The sequence below is a fragment of the Mytilus californianus genome, unplaced genomic scaffold, assembly GCF_021869535.1.
Source record: "Mytilus californianus isolate M0D057914Y unplaced genomic scaffold, xbMytCali1.0.p SCAF_1, whole genome shotgun sequence".
NCBI classification, from domain to species: Eukaryota; Metazoa; Mollusca; class Bivalvia; order Mytilida; family Mytilidae; genus Mytilus; species Mytilus californianus.
The window spans coordinates 8,221,813-8,243,360 of record NW_026262581.1 but is presented as its reverse complement, the minus strand read 5'-3'; the positions used below and the strand labels follow the sequence as shown (position 1 = coordinate 8,243,360).

At 32.2% G+C, this 21,548-nt stretch overlaps 1 protein-coding gene across 2 annotated transcripts in view; it reads left to right on the top strand.

The window, feature by feature from the left end:
- The first annotated feature begins 7,786 nt into the window (after positions 1-7,786).
- The window catches only part of LOC127698770 (uncharacterized), a 52,536-nt gene continuing 38,774 nt past the window's right edge, over positions 7,787-21,548 (top strand). Inside the window, exons 1-2 of one of the 2 annotated variants that reach the window (XM_052202445.1) lie at positions 7,787-7,968; positions 20,606-20,752. In XM_052202445.1, coding sequence (XP_052058405.1) covers positions 20,626-20,752 — 127 coding nt within the window. In that variant the 5' untranslated portion in view covers positions 7,787-7,968; positions 20,606-20,625. Of the gene's footprint in view, positions 7,973-20,605; positions 20,753-21,548 lie in introns of both variants that reach the window. The other variant, XM_052202440.1, reaches the window with a different exon arrangement.

The window sequence follows — 21,548 nt, the reverse complement described above, 5'->3', positions numbered from 1 at the left end:
GAACACCTGGGATCATCCAAGTTCGTTTTTTTGTTTCGTGTTGGTCAGTCTTCTGTTTTCTATGTAGTTTTTTGTTATTTTGTTTGTGTTTGTCTTTCGTGTTTTGCCATGGCATTGTCATTTTATCTCGAATTTAAAATGTACGAGTTTTGAATGTCCCATTGGTATCTTCTGCCTCTTTTTTCAAAATGTCTTCCAATATTTATCAAAATCATTTTGGTGTGTTTATGCAAATATAACTATTTGGTAGTATAAATTGTAAAAAATGCTCTTAAATGCAATTTTGATAGAATTTGACAGAGTAGTATGGTTAATTTTACTTGTATTAGTTTCACTTCAGGGATCAAAATCAGAAAGTTGTTGAAACTCCTTGAATTTGAACACTAGACATTTAAATGCATCGAAATAAATCAAACCGAAATAATATTTGAGGACAGGTACAGTAAAGCTTAATAAATGTTTTTTTTCACAAAATTTCGCAAAAATATGTGAAATTTACAATGTTATATAAATCATTTTTTCAACAACATATAGAACGTTTCATAATATCATTTCATGGATGTATGTATGTAAAATTGTTGAAAAAAAACCAAAAGGATTCAGATATTTGACGATTTTTTTCTTGTTATTCGGTGCTTCAATACGCTGCTTGTGATATACATTATTTCTGCTTGACTGTTGAGTTAGAAATAAGAAAATCATTTTATATAGATATCACTAAATCATAAAGAGTTAATTTTTGTTTCATTTAACTACATGCTGCAATCTTATTATTGGGCACATTTCCTGTCAAGTTTATACAGATCCTTAAATCCTGTAGGTTGTATCTAAGGGGACAAAAATGACATCTTGATTTACGATTGGACGACAATTGAAGATAACAGACCTAATGTTTGTTTATGTTTTGAAGGATTTAAGGCCATTTACCTCAACAATTAACATTGTTTTGACATTGCGAGGTGTCCTTTCTCGCAGTTAATTTCAATCGAATGGAACATGCATATATTTTTTTTAGTCTAAAGAGAGGAAGCCCCAATGGATTTTTCATTTTTTTCAAAATAGCTGATTTTCAAAACAAATGAATTGGGAGAAAAAAATAAGTATTTAACAACATGCACACTTAGAGTATCAATCAGTCCCACCAGTGGCGTGGGGTACATTGAAAAGTTGGAGGCATACTTCTGAAAGTGACAAGCAAAGAAAATAAAAACCTTTTCTTTAGTCCAAAAGTCTAGAATTTAGTCCGTGTCCTCGCTTATCTTTATTTTTTCTCTCACTATTTTCAATATGTTTTTAACAAAAAGTTGTCCCCTAACCTCCCCTTTCCGGCGGCTCTTACTTCCCTTTATACATCAAACGGGTTTGGTGTAAAGACGTCATAAACAGCCTGTGAAAAGCATGACCTTCTGCAATGCCAAAGTATAAGTAAATTATATCGACAGGATGTAGGACCATACGAATTGGTAAATGTATAGCCATACATATTAAGTTATGTTTAAATTTATCCAAAAAAAAATCAATATTAATACCGTTAAAAACTATATTTACAGATTTTACTGCGGTGTTGATATCTTTTAAGAATACTTTTATCCAAAAGATCAATGGATCGTATTTAAATTGATGGGCTTTATGAACAACGTTACCGTAAAATTTAGGATTTGATATCCCTTTTTTGAAAAGAATTCTATGTATACTAGGCAAAGGTTATGAATTGTAAAGCAAAATTTGTAAATTCAGCATTCATTCACAGAAGGAACAACTTTGAGTCTAATTCTATATTTTTCTATTTTGAAATGATCATGCACTATAATAAATACTTACTTACTTACTTATGTTTATGTATATAATATAGTCAGTGCAGTACACAGCTTCAATGATAAGCTAGAAAGACCATAAATCATATAATTCCGACTTTGTTACTTGTTTCTGTGTTCAGTACCGATCTAATGAGTATAGCCCCATTTTGATTTTTCTTTTACAGTGTGTTTTATTGTTTCACAGTCCAAAGTAAGGGTGTTTCAGAGCTGATAAATATTTTTAACCTAGCCAGATTGTTAACTGTGTACATGTACATACATGTAGTCAATGGTCAGTAATACAATGATTTTCGTTGCTTGATGTTTTTAGTATATTGTGTTTCCGTAAATGAGGCCTTTGGTTTTCCCTTTTGAATTGTTATACATTTTGTCATCCCGATATCTTACGTCGCTATTTAGGATATGAGTTCTTCTCATTTTTGAGGGCTATAACATCCTTATTCTTAGGTCTTTGGTTGATAACTATCTCATTAGCAATCTTACCACATCTATTTATTTTGTAACTCCTTACATAAGGAACTCGTTTTTATGAATTATGCATTTTTCCATTATATTATTCAAACAGCTTAACAACTGGTAAAACTGGATTAAAAACGTAAGAAAATTATATTACTGTCCAAATTCATATCTTCAGAATATGTAAAACTGTTACTGTTGTAATAAGAAATGGCTAGTTTTTACACTGTATGAGAACTTTCATTCAGACTATGCGTGGACGATCGGACAGAAAAATCGACATGGATTATCTTTAAATTCCACTTGAATTTACGTCGCGGGTATAAAGTAAAAGAAAACAGTGGAATAAAATAAAATAAATTTGACTTAAGAAAACTAGTCTAAGACCCATTGGTGGCCTTGGCCTGTTTTCTGCTCTTTGGTCGGGTTGTTGTCTCTTGGCACATTCCCCGTTTCCATTCTCAATTTTATTAATAAACATATTTTGAATTCATACAAAATAAAAGTAATCCAATTTTTAGTATAAAAAAGGTGACATGTTAATATTGATAATAGATAATTATGTCAGTTTCACCTCAAAATCAACCTATCAGCCAAATTATTTAAAATCTCTATTTTTTCACCTTAATTTTAACCAGTTATCAATTTTGTCTTTTTAAGATCTTTTAAACACGAATGCATCAAACGGCTTCAACTTGTTCGGACTGAATTGGAATGATAACTTATTCCGAATGACATGCCAAAATTAATGGATTGTGCATATTAAACAATGCCTTTAAAGGGCTGAATGAATGAAAATGTTAAAAATGCGACCGTTATTAAAATTATGCCATTCATATTGGGTTTTCCGAATATGTGACCCTGACCGATTTCGACAAGTTCAATTTAAAAGTGTGACATTGTAAACTAGAGGCTCCATGAAGCATGATATACCATTAAGTCTTTACAACTACTTGGACTTTGGAGCGATTATACCTGGGGATTAAATGCATAACATTGTTTATTTACAAAATCCTGGTGAATTGTTGTAAGAAAAAAATAGCATAAAAATATTTCTTAGTCGTGTTTTTTAACAACCCCCTTCTGAATTCACCCCAATCTATGATAAGATTGTTAAAACTCATCAGATACCAGGCTTATATTTTTTTACGCCAGACTCGTTGTTTGTTTATTCAAGAATCATCAGTGGTGCTATAATAGAAACGGCTGAAAGGCCAAATCGACATTAAAATCCTAAAAGTCCGAAAACTTGTATTATAAACGACTAAGGCTGTGAATGCCTTGGGAAAGAAAAACGTTAGTGTTTGGAGTATTTGAAAAACAAAATTAAGCAGAAAATTTAAAATGATGAACTTATTTGATATTTCATGTCAACACAAAGTGCTGACCACTGGGCGAGTGATAGCGTCGGGGACAAAGCATCAGCCAGCAGTGGAATCTACCCAGCGATTTTTTAAAATTCATGAAAGATACCAGGATTATAATTTGTTACGCCAGACACGCTTTTCTTCTACACATTGAAGTACTGTCAATATAGTACTTCCACGATCTCCATTAGCCTCATCAAAATTAAAACTACGTCATCAAGTTATAATAGTTTAATAAGCATCACGATTGTGTAAAATATGTTGAAAAATATCATAACACTCTTTGTGATATAGTATTTTGACAACCCCACCCCAAAAGCAGAATTGAATCTCCACTTTGGATGCCAGGGCTCAAATTAACTGAGCATTTATATCACTTTATATAGAAATACTGGAGCTCGAATAAGTATCTGTGTCTGTAAGGAATCTTATCTTTATACCTGGTACAACTATTGCAAAATGATTTTTAATGAACTTCAACTATAAAAAAAGGGAATATTTTAATCATGTTAACGGCATATTCCAGTCCACTGGACTGGACCATTATATACATGGAGACGTTAATATAAAACCGTTTAATAAGTGTTTTGGTATAGAAGCAGTTGTTGTTTGGGGGAAATTGTCAAAAAGACAAAAGTATCGTCCACAAACAGCCTCACAAGGCCTCTAGAGTAATGTAAAAAAAAGAGAACGAAAGAAACTTTGTCCTAAAACTGACCCTTGCACACCAGATTCTGCATGTTTCGTCTTGGACCACTGCTACTTGTGTTCTATTTAATTTTGAAACAACTTCTGTCTCCATCTGTGTGTCGTACAAGTATATCAGCGTTCCAAATCTGAATTTGGGCTGTTATACTTAAGTCCCAGATTTGCAACCACTTGGAATTTGGGATTGTTCAGCCATATATCTATATTATTTGTAGAGTACCTGCCAAATACCATGAAATATATAGTTCTAATTATGCCTAATACACCATATCATACATCATTTGTATATGATTAATCATAATATTTCATTGTTTGTGTTTTATGCTGATGTGATGGTTTGATGTTCGACAAGCCCTCGAATTACCCTTAAAACTAAAAAGTATTCAATAGGAGGTTTTCCCGAAAGAAGGAAGATATCATATAGAAGTAAGCAATTGGAACTTCCGAAAACCTAATACATATTGGAGCAGTGTCAGAGAAAACAAGAGAGATGTTGCTAAAGGAATAATAAAGTCCAGAATATTGACTGGGACATATAAAACTAATTAAAGTATTAGCAACCGCTTTGATTCAACAAAATCTGCAGAGTGCAATTTGTGTATGGAAGGAACAGAAGATTACAAGCACTTTCTTGTTAACTGCATAAGCCTTAAATCAGTGAGAAAAATCCACTACATCAGACTTATTTGATGGCTGAACATCAGATCAACTACAACTACATCGTTGAATCTGAAGACGATCTGCTTCAATTACTAGTCGAGTATTCCAGCAAACGTCGCATACCTGTAACTCACCTAGTTGCTATAGAAAGGAGATATGCAAAGACTGGGTATATGCATTGCATACCAAGAGAGCGGAATTATTGTAGTAAAATATAATGAACATTCATTTTTGACTCTTGGAACCTTATAAGATCCTATACAAAGCTGGCTACTATCGGTCATGAGAATGGAAATAATTTAGAGAGATATAATTAAGGACAACATCTGAATACTCTATGAGACTTAAACCTATTGTTGGTTAGTAGATATATAAACTATATGACCCCTTCATTCTATTTTACACATAAATAACAACATTTACTAATAGAAAACAATAACTTAGGTCCTTGACAAGATTTTAAATTTTAACACTATATTTATTGTATGGAACCCCACGTGATTGTTGAACTTTTTATTATTATTGACATAAATTATCCTTATCACTTTTTTAATTATTTTTAAACTATTGGACACTTTTAAAATCATGACTTGAACTTGGATATATATATTACCCCAAGGATGTGTATAGTCTTACTATTGACATCCTTGGTTATCGTGCGTTATTATCTAATCATTCAATTTTGGATGTAACAACGTTGCGCACGCTGTTCCTACAACCCCTAGGATTTAAAAGAGAATCTTCGAAATTTCCTCTGCAAAAAAAAAGAAAAATGTTAGCAAACACTTACCACTAGAAAAACAAATTCAGTATATGTTTTTAATTATGTTCTTATAGCTCTTGGTCATATGCTTAGTAATATCAAGTATATTTGAGGATTCTAACAACAAAGCTCATGACGTGAAATAAACGGATGTCCAACGTTACATTTTTGAACAACTGTTTTAACTCTTATGTAAAGTGTCCCTATTTCTTATTCTCTGATCTTCCTCAAACTTGGCGGGAACAACGACATGTGTCGGTTTTTTTGTGACATTGAAGCTGTTATTTTCTCAAATTTCATTTGACTCGGCGGCTGCATATTAAGCTGGAAAAAGAAAAATGTTCAACGACGTTTTTCTTTGACTCAACGTCTGAAAGTGATTTTTATAAGTAGATATAGCAGAAAGTGTCTTAAAAAAGTAAGATAATATTAACATCTACCGAAAGTACAAATATTTGCCTCATTGTTCGTGAGTTCAAAAAAAGTAGATTTTATAAAATCTTCTCTTTACAGACGTCTTTCAAGCGGTAGTCATTTTGTCCAAGTTAATATTTCATTTGTCAAAGCAATAAATGCGGTTTTTTTACCTGATATTTCAATAAGTAATTTATAATTTATCAAAACAAAATTAGATACACGAAAAGTAAAAAATGTCTAGATTCTTTTTTTATTAACTACATGTTTGGGTCTCAAAGGAATAAAATGCTACGAAACTTTACAAAACGGTAGTCATTTTGTCCAACGACTGAAAACGTCGAAAAATCCTAAAAACGCTTATTTCTGACGTTGTAGTACACGTGCTAAATTTGTTTCAATTCAATGTTCCTGATAATTAAAACAAATCGTGTGGTGAAATTTGGAAAAAGATATTGAAGGCTGTCGAAAAAAATAATGGTGCATGTTGACAGACTCGGAACATAGATTCGACACAGAATAAATTTTGCTATTTTTATAAATCGTTTTTTTACTTTTAGCGATTTATTCTTGAAAGAGGCAAATGTTTGATTCAGAATGTCAATGATATGTACAACTTTTGCAAAGAAAATTTAGAGACACCAAGACAGTCGTCTATATGGAAAAGGCGAATTTTTCGTTATGTTGTTGAAATGCCACGAAGTAGATATAGATCATTTAAAGTCGTCCCTTCTTTAAGGTGCATTCACCAAATTAAAAGTAAAAGTCCTCGAAATGTTTTAGTTTGCGACTTGTCCTGCTACCCATGTTATAATTGTCGTACTATCGAAGCTGGACCTTTTCGTCAATATAAACTTGTACATGAAACGGAGGTAACTGAAAGACTAATCGCAAACAGCGACGAAAACTATTTCATTTAAATAATACAACCCGGGATTATATTAGCCGTTTTTACGGACGATCCAGGAGAAAAATACTAAATTTAAAAATGTACATCTCCACAACTTGAGGTAATTCATGGTAAAAAGACATCCCAAAAATAACAGACACAGAATCAACCAACAACATAAAAAACCGAATGTTAATTAATCGACGTCAAAATTTCAGAAAACATTCTTTGACGTCGCATTTTTGGTGCAACGTCGTGTTGTAGGGACATCGTGCGAAACGTTAACACGTCTTCTTATTGGCTGAAAGTTTTTTTTTTGTCTATCAGCTCATAGACATAATTTCATGTGACCTTGATGTGGTCAACAATTTTTTCATGATTTACTCCTTAAAAATGGAATTTAGAATTAAAATATTAGGAAAGACTGTAATATTTTTTCTGTCTATTCGAAATGACCTCAAAACTGTGGTGCACACTTTCAAATAACACGCTACGCTGATTATTTAGTGTGCACCACATATTTGATGTTATCTCTTCATAGACAGAAAAAAATTATTACAATCGTTCCTTAATTCACATTGTATGTACTAACAAATTTAATTTGTTAAGCCGATATAAACATTCGATGCAGCCGAGGTACGATCAATCTGGTACGAAACCACCTAAGCCTATCGAATACTATTTGGATATTTCGGTCCACTCTTACCTTATCCAATTATCGAACAGGCTCATCGGGCTCGAGACAGGTCTAGGCACTGCCGCAAGAGGAATAGGGTAGACTTTCCTTGTCCTTTACCTGTTGGGCTCTGCTATCCGTATGTTACCATAGAGAGAACCAGTCTACAATAGGGAAAGATTTATTATGTCTAAAGACTTTTTACCGGAAAAGAGAGAGTAGGTAATTAACAGAGTGTAGCTGACGGAACAATTTTAAAAGGGTTTCGAACTGGTTACTGCCCTAAATGAAACAGCATATCCAACTATCGCGGTCATCACGTGACTTTTACAATTCAGTTGTATATCATTAATGGCCGATTGATTATCAATGAAAATGAACGGGCTACATAGATTAAACGATCATAACTTTTTTGTTACATTGTGTATTTTACCTTCCAACCCCGCGTTTTATAGTATTTTCATTTTTACAGTTAAAAATGTTTTAAGTTTCAGTTCAGAAATATGATTTCTTGCTTCAAATTAAGTTTGAAAATGGAGGTGACATAACCACACAGCCTCCGTTGACTTCTTCGTTAAAACTCAATAAAATTGCAATGGGACCTTCTTATATGATCAGTTTTCTCAACTTATTATTTGTTAATAATATCCTTCCAACCTCTAAAAAGATCGACAACACATTCATTTAAATGAAATCGAAACCCAAATCAGTTCAGGTAACAAACTTTTTGCTTCAAAATTTGATTAAAAAGTTTACATTTTGGCATTCGTTAACAATATTTTGAAAATGGCGGCCGATGTCGGTAGTAAACAAAGACACGACATGTATTCATTTAGCAATTAATTAAAACGTAATTTGTGAAATATTTATTAAAGTGTGTCTTATTGTTTTTAGAAATTTCTTATTTCACCTTTAATTTAACATATTTATTAGAAACTGTCTCTCGCACTCAAAACAAAGATTTATATGCATCAACCATGCATTGTTTACATTGACCATGTTGACAGCGTAGGTCGACTTGTGAAAATATATATTGTAATATTTTACGATGAAAATAAAAAAAACTGTTGGATGCATGCGTTTTCAGTTTTTGTCTTACCTTAAAGCAGCATAGAATCAAATATTTTGTCTTTTTGATAAAGTGGATACATGCTTTTTGTTTTGATAAAATTTCGAAGTTACGTAAAAAAATGGCGACCAAACAATTTTCAAACGTAGACGATGTTCGACACTAATTTTGCCCATGCAAATAACACAATTTAATTTCACTGTTTATATTGCAATTAAATATGACACGTTATTGTCACTCTAATAATACCCAAGGACATAGCCTGATTAAGGAGATATTAAGTCATCAACGTGATCAAAGAAAACAAACACGGCACCTAATCACGATGTAAGATCATGTAAGTTTTGACAAGACTTATGTAGATTAGTATGGTCCGATTCTTATAGAAATTATTTTATGGTATTATTTTATATTAATAAAAAAAACCTCGAAACCCCGAGGTGAAATATCTATATTTTTCAATTTTCTAAATCATTCATCACACGGGTTACCAGTAAATTTTTCATAATCCTAATTGAACCAGTAACATGCAGAGTTATCGAACGTAATTATGACTGGTATAGTTGCATATGGATTATGAAGCTGAGTAGTTAAGATAAAAACAAGAAGCAATCAAAACAACAACATGCGCAACATGTCAAAATGTTTATGATCATGACATATGATAAGTAAAAGTACAAAAAATAAACTGAAAGTGAAATCCACAACACACTGATGATTGAGCAACTGATGAAGCGAACCCACTATAAAATTTAAAAAATATTCCTATTGTTCAAATTTTATAATGTCTCAAAGTATGCATGCCTTTTTAATATAAATATCCTACTGTAGTCTATAATCGGTCATAACGTTGGTTCGTTCGGATTTTGTTATTGTACTTAACATACGGGAAAACTCCGCATTGACATCACTACACTAATACCAGCGTATAAAATTAGTGCAGAATACATTTTTTCTACACTTCTAAATAAAATGATATTTCTAAAGATATGTTTTCATTATTATTCTTAAGTATTGTACTAAAATGCAGATTTTCTAATGGCCATTTCAAACCTGACTTCCGATTGCCTAAAAACATTTCAGAACTTAAGAAAACCCCTCTTCCCGCCTCCATTGCTTTGTTTACATTCCACTGAGCATCATCAATCTCAATGGCAGACCAAGCAGGCCAAGCAAATCGTATTTTTAAGAATTTCAAAATGGCAAGCACCTTACGTCTTACACGATTTTCCAGCAAAAAAAAAAAACATCCAAATTGATAGAAAAACTTTGGGAAACAAACGATAATCATGCCATATTTTTGTTCAGGAATATAGAGTAGGTTAATAAAAAACAATATACATATATTTTTCATAAAAAAAAAATTGTTATTGGTTCAATATAAAGAGATCGATATTCTGACCATAAGTAAATATTCATATAAAATTCCATTGATGTCAAATTTCATGGCTAATACATGTAATGAGGATTCCTATTGAATAAACCCCCAATTTATTGCAAACTATTTCAAAACAATATCATACAAACAAATAATATAATTACCTTGTACTAAAAAATCACCTAATTGACAGTAGAGCAATTTGATTGGATATAACGATTCAATGTGTCACGTGGTTTTGAAGCCATTAGAATTTGAATGTAAACAAACCGGTCAGCTGCTCCAGTAATGAACAACATCGTACATTCAGTGACTGAGAAACAATTATGATTAACCAAGCTTGACAATACACAGTAATAAAAAAAGAAAGCTAAGTCTACAGAAAAATAAAATAAAAAATGTCCTTAAGTGCACGACTTACTACCTTTGCGGGATATAAATAGTTGTGTATAATCCTTATTTATACATGTATAAACTGCACACCCTTTTTCTGTCATAAGAATTCAGTGGACAAATTTTTTGACATTTTGGTGAAACTATTTATCGTCCTTCCCTACGCCTATATCACCCTGCTCAGTCGCTCTGTAATTCTCGTATCACTGCTTCGAGATGAGAGCAGGCATTATCAGCGACGTCAAAATGTCTGAGGAGAAGTTATCAGCGACGTCACAATGTGTGAGGAGACGTTATCAAGCTTGCTTTCGTCAAGCGTAAAACTGTCTTAGGGAGGGGGAAAAGACCAGAAATAGAAGGATAAACAGATAATTGGGTTTTCTTCATATAGATATCGTAAAATATCAGCCGCTCACTCGCCAAAAAGGTTCACATTGTGGCTCGCAGCTGGTATTTTACGATATCAATGTGTAGAAACCCTATAATCTATACTTATCAGTTTCATGTGGTATACATTTTGTATTACCGGTAATTAGTTATTTTAAAACATTACACAAGTACTAGTGTTCAAATAAGTCAAAATTACAACAACAAAAAACAAATGCAAGAGTTGTATTTTTAATTATTTTACAGAAAATTGGGGAAAAAATAATCAGTTTTTCAATATGCAGAAAATCCAATATGTATATGTTACAGTGGATTTGTATAATCAGGGATTATGTGGAATCCCTGGTTTTTCAGGGATTTTGCATAATCACTAAAATCAATAGTGATTATATATAATCCCTGAAAATGACCAGTGATTTTACATAATCACTGAAAGTTTTAATAATTATTTTACAAATTCCCTGAAATGGTTTCAGGGATTATCAATAATACAAAGATTCTCTGTTTGGTAAAAATATTTCATATACAGACAAATAAATCATATAATATAATATAACCTCTTTATGTTTTAAGTGGACAGTTAGTTTTTATTCCTGTCCATTTATCAAAGTGAACAGTTTTTTTCTGGTGATATTCTATGTAACTGTGTTAAACCACATTGTTTCATAATCAAATAAGTATTTTAAATTGAAATTAATAATACCATCATAAATGCACAGATCATGTAATTTGTCGTACAACTAAGGGGATAAAAGTTAACGATCAAGGAATTCAAGCTAAACGTCCAGAAACAGAACACATGCTTGACAGATTGAACACAATTTTGGAGGCGGCTGTGATACAGATTCCGCATGTTGATCTTGGAAAGGGAGACCCCAAAAACATAATGGCCATCGTTAATAAAAGGGCTGAAAAGGATAATGACTGACTACGAAACATGTAATTACGCTCAGATAATACACAAGATTTGAAGGAATCAATTTGAGGTGTCTGATTGACCTTTTAAGCCCCTTCAGATGTTTCTAATGTACAACACTTTATTTCTCTTCAAAGTGCAGTAAAATCAGATTCAATATATGAAGGCTAAGTGTTTTTTTATTTGTTGCAAAAAAATGGATAAGCAGAGCAAATGTTTAATAGTAAAGAGTCTAGATGGGGTTAATAGAAAATAATGGGCAAACAGTGGAAAATAAAGGACTGAAAAATAAAGAATAGACAAAAATAGACAAAAAAATAAGAATAGAGCATAGTGTACTAAAATAGAGAATAATGGGCAAAATAAATAAAGTATAGAGCATAGTGTACTAAAATAGAGAATAATGGGCAAAATAAATAAAGTATAGAGCATAGTGTACTAAAATAGAGAATAATGGGCAAAATAAATAAAGAATAGAGCATAGTGTACTAAAATAGAGAATAATGGGCAAAATAAATAAAGTATAGAGCATAGTGTACTAAAATAGAGAATAATGGGCAAAATAAATAAAGTATAGCGCATAGTGTACTAAAATAGAGAATAATGGGCAAAATAAATAAAGAATAGAGTAAATGATCTAAAAAACTAAAGAATAAATAAATGAGGGACCCCATCCAGACCCTCATAGTAGAATTCATCCAAATTTACAATGTAGTTTGTAAAAATAAAATGCTTCGCTGGGGCGCAGCTTGATACGACCGCAGAGGTCGAACCCTGAACAGTTGGGGCAAGTATGGACACAACATTCAAGCTTGATACAGCTCTGAATTTGGATTGTTATTAAATATTTGACACAGCATAGGTTTCTGACACAGAAAGAATGTGGTCTAAGAACTTGAATTTTTTTAATTTACCTATTATGGTCCAATGTCCAAAATCAAAATACATGGTTAGATTCAGCATATCAAAGAACCCCATATATTCAATTTTTGTTAAAATCAAACAAAGTTTAATTTTGGACCCCAACTTGGACAAACTTGAAAACTGGGCCCATAATCAAAAATCTAAACACATGTTTAGATTCAGCATATCAAAGAACCCCAAGAATTCAATTTTTGCTAAAATCAAACTAAGTTTAATTTTGGACCCTTTGGACCTTAATGTAGACCAATTTAAAAAACGGGACTTAAAATTAAAAATCTAAATACACGGTTAGATTTGGAATATCAAAGAACCCCTATAATTCAATTTTTGATGAAATCAAACAAAGTTTAATTTTGGACCCTTTTGACCTCAATATGAACCAATTTGATAGCGGGGCCCACAAATAAAAAATCTAAATTCATGGTTAGATTCAGCATATCAAAGAACCCCATATATTCAATTTTTGTTGAAATAAAAAAAAGTTTAATTTTGGACCCCAACTTGGACCAACTTGAAAACTGGGCCCATAATCAAAAATCTAAACACATGTTTAGATTCAGCATATCAAAGAACCCCAAGAATTCAATTTTTGTTAAAATCAAACTAAGTTTAATTTTGGGCCCTTTGGACCTCAATAAAGACCAATTTAAAAAACGGGACCCAAATTAAAAATCTAAAAACACGGTTAGATTTGGCATATCAAAGAACCCCAATAATTCAATTTTCGATGTAATCAAACAAAGTTTAATTTTGGACCCTTTTGACCTCAATATGAACCAATTTGATAGCGGGGCCTACAAATAAAAAATCTAAATACATGGTTAGATTCAGCATATCAAAGAACCTCATATATTCAATTTTTGTTGAAATCAAACAAAGTTTAATTTTGGACCCCAATTTGGACCAACTTGAAAACTGGGCCCTAATCAAAAATCTAAATACATGTTTAGATTCAGCATATCAAAGAACCCCATATATTCAATTTTTGTTGAAATCAAACAAAGTTTAAATACTGGACCCTATCTTGGACCAACTTGAAAACTGGGCCCATAATCAAAAATCTAAACACATGTTTAGATTCAGCAAATCAAAGAACCCCAAGAATTCAATTTTTGTCAAAATCAAACTAAGTTTAATTTTGGACCCTTTGGACCTCAATGTAGACCAATTTAAAAAACAGGACCCAAAATTAAAAACCTAAATACACGGTTAGATTTGGAATATCAAAGAACCCCAATAATTCAATTTTAGATGAAATCAAACAAAGTTTAATTTTGGACCCTTTTGACCTCAATATGAACCAATTAGATAACGGGGTCCACAAATAAAAAATCTAAATACATGGTTAGATTCAGCATATCAAAGAACCCCATATATTCAATTTTTGTTGAAATCAAACAAAGTTTAATTTTGGACCCCAATTTGGACCAACTTGAAAACTGGGCAAAAAATCAGAAATCTAAATACATGTTTAGATTCAGCATATCAAAGAACCTCATATATTCAATTTTTGCTAAAATCAAACAAAGTTTAATTTTGGACCCTTTGGACATTAATGTAGACCAATTTGAAAACTGGACCCAAAATTAAAAATCTAAATACACTGTTAGATTCGGCATAACAAATAAATAAATGTGATCAAAGATTTTACAAATCTAATGCGCCATACTGTGCAATTAAAGATTACTTCTTGAAATTTTTCAATATTTGAAATTTGAAAAAAAAATAATATTTGAAGAATAATTCTTTTTAATTTCTGAAATCTGAAATGAGAAAAAATTGGCCCCCCACAATTTCTTTTTATCCCCCCCCCCCCCCTTTTTCCCCCAAAAAAATTCTTTCCCTCAAGATATGGTCATAATCTCAATTCAAATTTCCAATGGAGTTGGCAACCATAATTACCCATTTAAATTTACCATAGTGCTAACTTAATCTATTTTATAATAGAATTAATAAAAATATAGTGTCAAATCTTTCATATGGATTTTTTTGTAAAAAAAAAAGATGAAAACATTTGCAGATATTTTTACTGGTCTTCCTTTATAAATATGCATTTCTTTAAACATAATTTAAAAGCAGTGTAAGGGAAGTAACCAAAACGTTGTATTTGGATTACCTCCCTTACACTGTTTTAGATTATCTTTATTGTTCAATAACCATTACTTTATACATAATTTAAAAGCAGTGTAAGGGAGATAATTTCAATGATGTATTTGATTTATCTCCCTTACACTGCTTTAAATTATGTTTTGTACTAAAGTATTTGTCCATTAACCAGGACAACCTTGTTTTTCCCCCTTTTTTGCCCCTAATTCCTAAACGGTTTGAGCCATTACCCCCCCAAAGCAAATCCTAACCATCCCTTTGTGGTATGGAAACTTGTAGTATAATTTCAGAGAGATCCATACACCGTTCCACAGTTATTGTCTGGAAACTAGAAAATGCTCATTTTTGGCCCCTTTTTGGCCCCTAATTCCTTAACTGTTGGTACCATAACCCCCAAAATCAATCCCAACCTTCCTTTTGTGGTATTTAACCTTATGGTCAAATTTCAAAAAGATCCATTCACTTAAACTAAAGTTAGAGTGCGAAAACCAATATGTATTCAGACGACGACGCCGGACGACGACGACGACCCCAAAGTCATACCAATATACGACCACAAAATTTTTTTGCGGTCGTATAATAAATGATTTGTATTAGAATATTGTGCTTAAGATTTAATATTCATGTTTCTAAATATGTTTAAATATTTTTTTTTACTTTTATTCATTGTCTCTTCGTTTCAGTTATTATGTATAATCCATGACATTTTTATACGACCGCAAAAAAATTTTTGTGGTCGTATATTGGTATGACGTTGGCGTCGTCGTCGTCTGTCGTCGTCGTCGTCGTCCGGCGTCGTCCGAAGACACATTGGTTTTCGCACTCTAACTTTAGTTTAAGTGAATGGATCTTTATGAAATTTTACCACAAGGTTCAATACCACAAAAGGAAGGTTGGGATTGATTTTGGGGGTTATGGTAATAACAGTAAAGGAATTAGGGGCCAAAAATAAGCATTTTTGTAACTTCCAGACATAACTTGTGTGTTAGTGTATGGATCTCTCTGACATTGTACCACAAGGTTCCATATCACTAAAGGAATGCTGGGATTGATTTTGGGGGTAATTGCCTCCAAATTTTAGGAATTAGGGGCCAAAAAAGGGGCAAAAAACAAGCATTTTTCTAGTTTCATGACAATAACTTGTGTGTAAGTGTATGGATCTTTCTGAAATTGTACTACAAGGTTCCATATCACAAAGGGAAAGCTGGGTTTGAGTTTGGGGGTAATTGCCCTAAACGTTTAGGAATTTGGGGCCAAAAAGGGGCCAAAAAACACATTTTTTTCTAGTTTCCAGACAATAACTTGTGTTCAAGTGTATGGATCTCTCTGAAATTGTACTGCAAGGTACCATACCACAAAGGGAAGGCTGGGATTGAGTTTGGGGGTGATGAATCATAATGGGGGTTCAAAAAATTTTGGGGGGGGATTTATTTTTTTTTCCTTTTTTTTCTTTTTTTCCTTTTTTGTTTCTTTTAAAATTTTCCATTTTAAGTTGGTTATTTCTGATTTATATTTAAAATCAAATAATAATGATATGGTAGGAGATACACACCAAACAGGATGTGTAAATTATTATATTATAAGTATTGTGCAATAGCAAGAAATTTTCAATTGCACAGTATTGCACAATAGCAAGAAATCTTCAATTGCACAGTATTGCGCAATAGCAAGAAATCTTCAATTGCACAGTATTGCGCAATAGCAAGAAATATCCAATAGCACAATATTGCGCAATAGCAAGAAATTGTCAATTGTACAGTATTGCGCAATAGCAAGAAATATTTAATAGCACAGGATTGTGCAAAAGAAGATACTTCCTATAAATTGCTTATTTCTTGACCAATTTCAATGGGGTTTTATTCTTGATTTCATGGGGTTCTTTAATATGCTGAATATAACCGTGTATTTAGTTTTTGGATTTCGGGCCCCGTTTTTAAATTGGTCCACATTGAGGTCCAAAGGGTCCAAAATTAAACTTTGTTTGATTTCATCAAAAATTGAATTATTGGGGTTCTTTGATATGCCGAATCTAACTGTGTATTTAGATTCTTAAATTTTGGTTCCGTTTTCAAATTGGTCTACATTAAGGTCCAAAGGGTCCAAAATTAAACTTAGTTTGATTTTAACAAAAATTGAATTCTTAGGGTTCTTTGATATGCTGAATCTAAACATGTATTTAGATTTTTGATTATGGGCCCAGTTTTCAAGTTGGTCCAAATCGGGGTCCAAAATTAAACTTTGTTTGATTTCAACAAAAATTGAATATATGGGGTTCTTTGATATGCTGAATCTAACCATGTATTTAGATTTTTGATTTTTGGGCCCCATTATCAACTTTGTCCACATTGAGGTCAAAAGGGTCCAAAATTAAACTTTGTTTGATTTCATCAAAAATTGAATTATTGGGGTTCTTTGATATGCCGAATCTAACCGTGTATTTAGATTCTTAATTTTTGGTTCCGTTTTCAAATTGGTCTACATTAAGGTCCAAAGGGTCCAAAATTAAACTTAGTTTGATTTTAACAAAAATTGAATTCTTAGGGTTCTTTGATATGCTGAATCTAAACATGTATTTAGATTTTTGATTATGGGCCCAGTTTTCAAGTTGGTCCAAATCGGGGTCCAAAATTAAACTTTGTTTGATTTCAACAAAAATTGAATATATGGGGTTCTTTGATATGCTGAATCTAACCATGTATTTAGATTTTTGATTTTTGGGCCCCGTTATCAACTTTGTCCACATTGAGTACAAAAGGGTCCAAAGGGTCCAAAATTAAACTTAGTTTGATTTTAGCAAAAATTGAATTCTTGGGGTTCTTTGATATGCTGAATCTAACCATGTATTTAGATTTTGGATATTGGACCATAATAGGTGAATGTCCAATTTAAAATTTTGAAGTTCTTAGACCACATTCAATCTGTGTTAGAAACCTATGCTGTGTCAAATATTTAATCACAATCCAAATCCAAAGCTGTATCAAGCTTGAATGTTGTGTCCATACTTGCCCCAACTGTTCAGGGTTCGACCTCTGCGGTCGTATCAAGCTGCGCCCTGCGGAGCATTTTATTTCTAGTGATTATGCATAATTCCTGAAAATTTTAGTAATTATATATAATCACTAAAGTTACCAGTGATTATACATAATCCATGAAATTTTCAAGGATTATACATAATCCCTTATTCTACAAATTCACTGTAACATATACATGTAGATATTGCATACATGTGAGAGTACTACTCTACAAGTAAAAAGGTGCTAACAATTGTTGATTAAAACAACACTTTTTCATACCTTCATGTGTATGAAACATTTTATAGCTTGCATTCAATTTGCCTGAGATTTAACCTTTTTACAAAGAAACATCAATTTAAGGAGTATACTGTGAAAAGTAGCAAAAAGGGGGGGAGTAACTCAAATTTTTTGTCAAACATCTTTGAACTACACAAACTACACCAGCAGATGTCTGAAACACCTAGTTGTAACTAAGAACTGGTTTTGTTTGTGACTTTATACATCACTAGGCATTGGTTTAAGTGCTACCAGATGAAAGAAAAACATGGCTTTAATGTAAACAAAAATCATGGAATCAACATTTTCTCTTATTTTGAAGTACTGTTCACTTGATATTCATGATATAACCATCCCTGTTTGGCAATTTTATTGTTAAAGTAAAGACCTGTTGATCATGTTGATTGTACATGGTGCAATTTGGTTTAATGTGACATGAAAGGAAATGAGTGATTTTTTAAAACCCTTTTAGAATCAAAATCTTCCACTGTATCATGTGGTTAATGAGATTTCTCAATTCTTAGTCTTCATAAAAAGACGACCTAATGATTCTGAGGTGGGGACCTGGCATATCTTGGAAATAAATATACTGGCATCAGTAAAGTTGGAAATTACTAATCTTGCCATAACATCTATGAAAATACAGGATCGTTTCTAAATTTCCAGGCACGGTAAACAACATCTCTGTAAAAATGAGGATGTGCTATCCTGTTTGAAATAAGTTTTCTACAGGTACAACCAAACTTCAAAACCAAATCTTTATATCTATGGAAGAATTTAGTAAAGGTAACTTAGGTTTTAAGTAATTTGTGGTAACGAAATCCCTGACTTAATAATTTACCAGTAATACATAGATTACGTTCATTAAAATCTTAAACGTCACAACAGACATGGGCATTTGAATTTTGGTGGCATCACTTATGCTGTTTTAGAGTTAGCCCCTTTACAAATGGAAAAATTGCTGAATTTTACGTTTCCGTTCTCTAACTTAAGTTTGCCTCAACCAAATGTTATGACACTTATACACAATGCTAATTACCACAAGACACAAATCAAGTTTGAATTTTGGTGGCCTCACTTTTACTATTCTAGAGCTATGCCCCTTTACAAATGTAAAAATTTCTGAACGTTTCCGTTCTCTGACTTAAGTTTGCCTCAACCATATGCTATGAAACTTATACACAATGCTTATTACCACAAAAATCAGATCAAGTATCAAAATTTGGGTAGCGTCACTTTTAACGTTCTTGAGTTATGCCCCTTTTATAACGTTGTATGCAAGCGGGGGCATCATCTGTGTCCTATGGACACATTCCCCATTTATTTAAATGTAGCTTATAGTTACAAAATTCAGCTTGCCTGATCTCTTGTTTGTTTACAAAAAGACTTGTCAAAAAAGAAGGAAAAATGACTATCTGAAATATTAAAATACTATGAGTTAAATTATAATGAGTTCAACTTGCTTTGAAAAAAAAGAATGAATTTCTCTTAAATGCATATCTGATTTTATATACATTGTAGCATTCAGTGTTCTAGCTAGGATATGAAGAGCACTTACGTATGGTTTCTTGTCTGAAAAGAGACAACTTCATCATGTTTATAGGTGAAAAAATAAATAAATAATTGAATAAGTCAATTATATTTGCTGGATTTAGAGTATTTTAGGGTTGAAAAAAGCTTTTTCCATTTGTTATAACTAAATTTTTTGCATTGAAAAGTATTTGTTTTCCTACAGAAAACATAAAAATGGGGAATAATAGAGCACAGAAAGGACAGATGGGAGTATATACCTCTCTTTTGGACTAGGCCACACTTAAAAATATTTTGGTTTGCCCAAACCCTACCCAAAGGTAGAGATAGTAGGTAGGTAGGTAGGCATTTTCTTCTTTTTTCTACGACAAAGAGAAATTGAAGTGTCATATGGTTTTTAGTCTTCATGACTATCTGATTAAAAAAAAACTTTTTCACATCAGGACAATAAAAGATTTTGAGTAGGCAGCTATTTTCTGGGTAGGTAGGGTTAGAGTAAACAAACATATTCTTTTTTATGGCCATAGCTAGAACATTGAATCACTGAATGCCAATCATCATTTATATAATTTAGTAACATCAAGCTTAACAAGCATCAACGGTTTATGCCAAAAAATAAAAATGGTGGTTATGTACCAATTGAATTTCCAAATAATCTTTAAATATCTTTGGAGGTATTCATATTACATTGATATGCCTGGTAACCATATATATACATTTGATATCATTATCATTGACTGTTTTGGTTTTTTTTTTGCATTATACTAGATACACTGAAAAATTCTACTAAATTTAAGCTCTAGAAAAAGATGGAATTTTTATGTAGTTATAAATAATTAGCATGACTTCTTATTGTTTGTAGAACCATCAAGAGGCATTAGGATGAAATCCCTAATATTGGTGCTGTTGATGTTACACATGACTAACCAGATCAAGTATGACTATGAAACGTGTGATAATTGTGCATCAGTTCTCTGTGTGGTGATGAAAATATGTTTTTGTGACGGTGGTAATATATCTTTTAATCATTACGCATTCAGTCACTTAGTCTTTAAAAACAAAATCACAATAACCTGCTGCTCTTCTGTAGCTTTTTAAAGTTTATTTTAGAGAAGAGCTATTTCACCATTTTGAGTTAACCATATGTCATCTTTCTATCAGTTACTGAGTGGTCTTAGTAGTTGAACTAATGTATCTCTAGACTGTGAACACTTAGGTCGTGAGTTTGAACTGAACATGAGGCCTGTGCGTTTGACTCCAATCTTAATTGGCTATGATTGTCAGTTTTCCTGTGTTCTCTCTTGGCACTCCTGCTTCCTCCACCAATAAAAATTGGCCGCCACAAAATAGCCATTGTGTTAAAATAGGTGTTAAACACCAAAAATCATCATCTATCAGTCAGAGTCATTGGTCATTTGTTCTTCTGATATTGCATCCTATTTTAGGTTGCACTTCTTTAAATATAGACAATGCAATTTCCCATAGGAACTCCCTTTACGGCTAAAACTGTGCCACTTCTACTATGAAGTTTTATTAAAATTATATCCTAGAATGGAAAGTTGATATGCATTACTATTTTATTCAAAGATCAAAACATAGGGCTGTTCAGCATATTTCCAACATTTACATGCCCCGAACTTCTAAGAGTTTAAACTTATACTTACCTAAAGTTCTGTACTACCCCTCCCTTCACTTTGGGTCTTTCTCAGAATTCAATATCGTCGCTACCATGTGTATTTATACTGGTAACATTCTCAAGATATGTCTCTATGAGATGATATCTGGGAACCAGTATGTGCACAAAA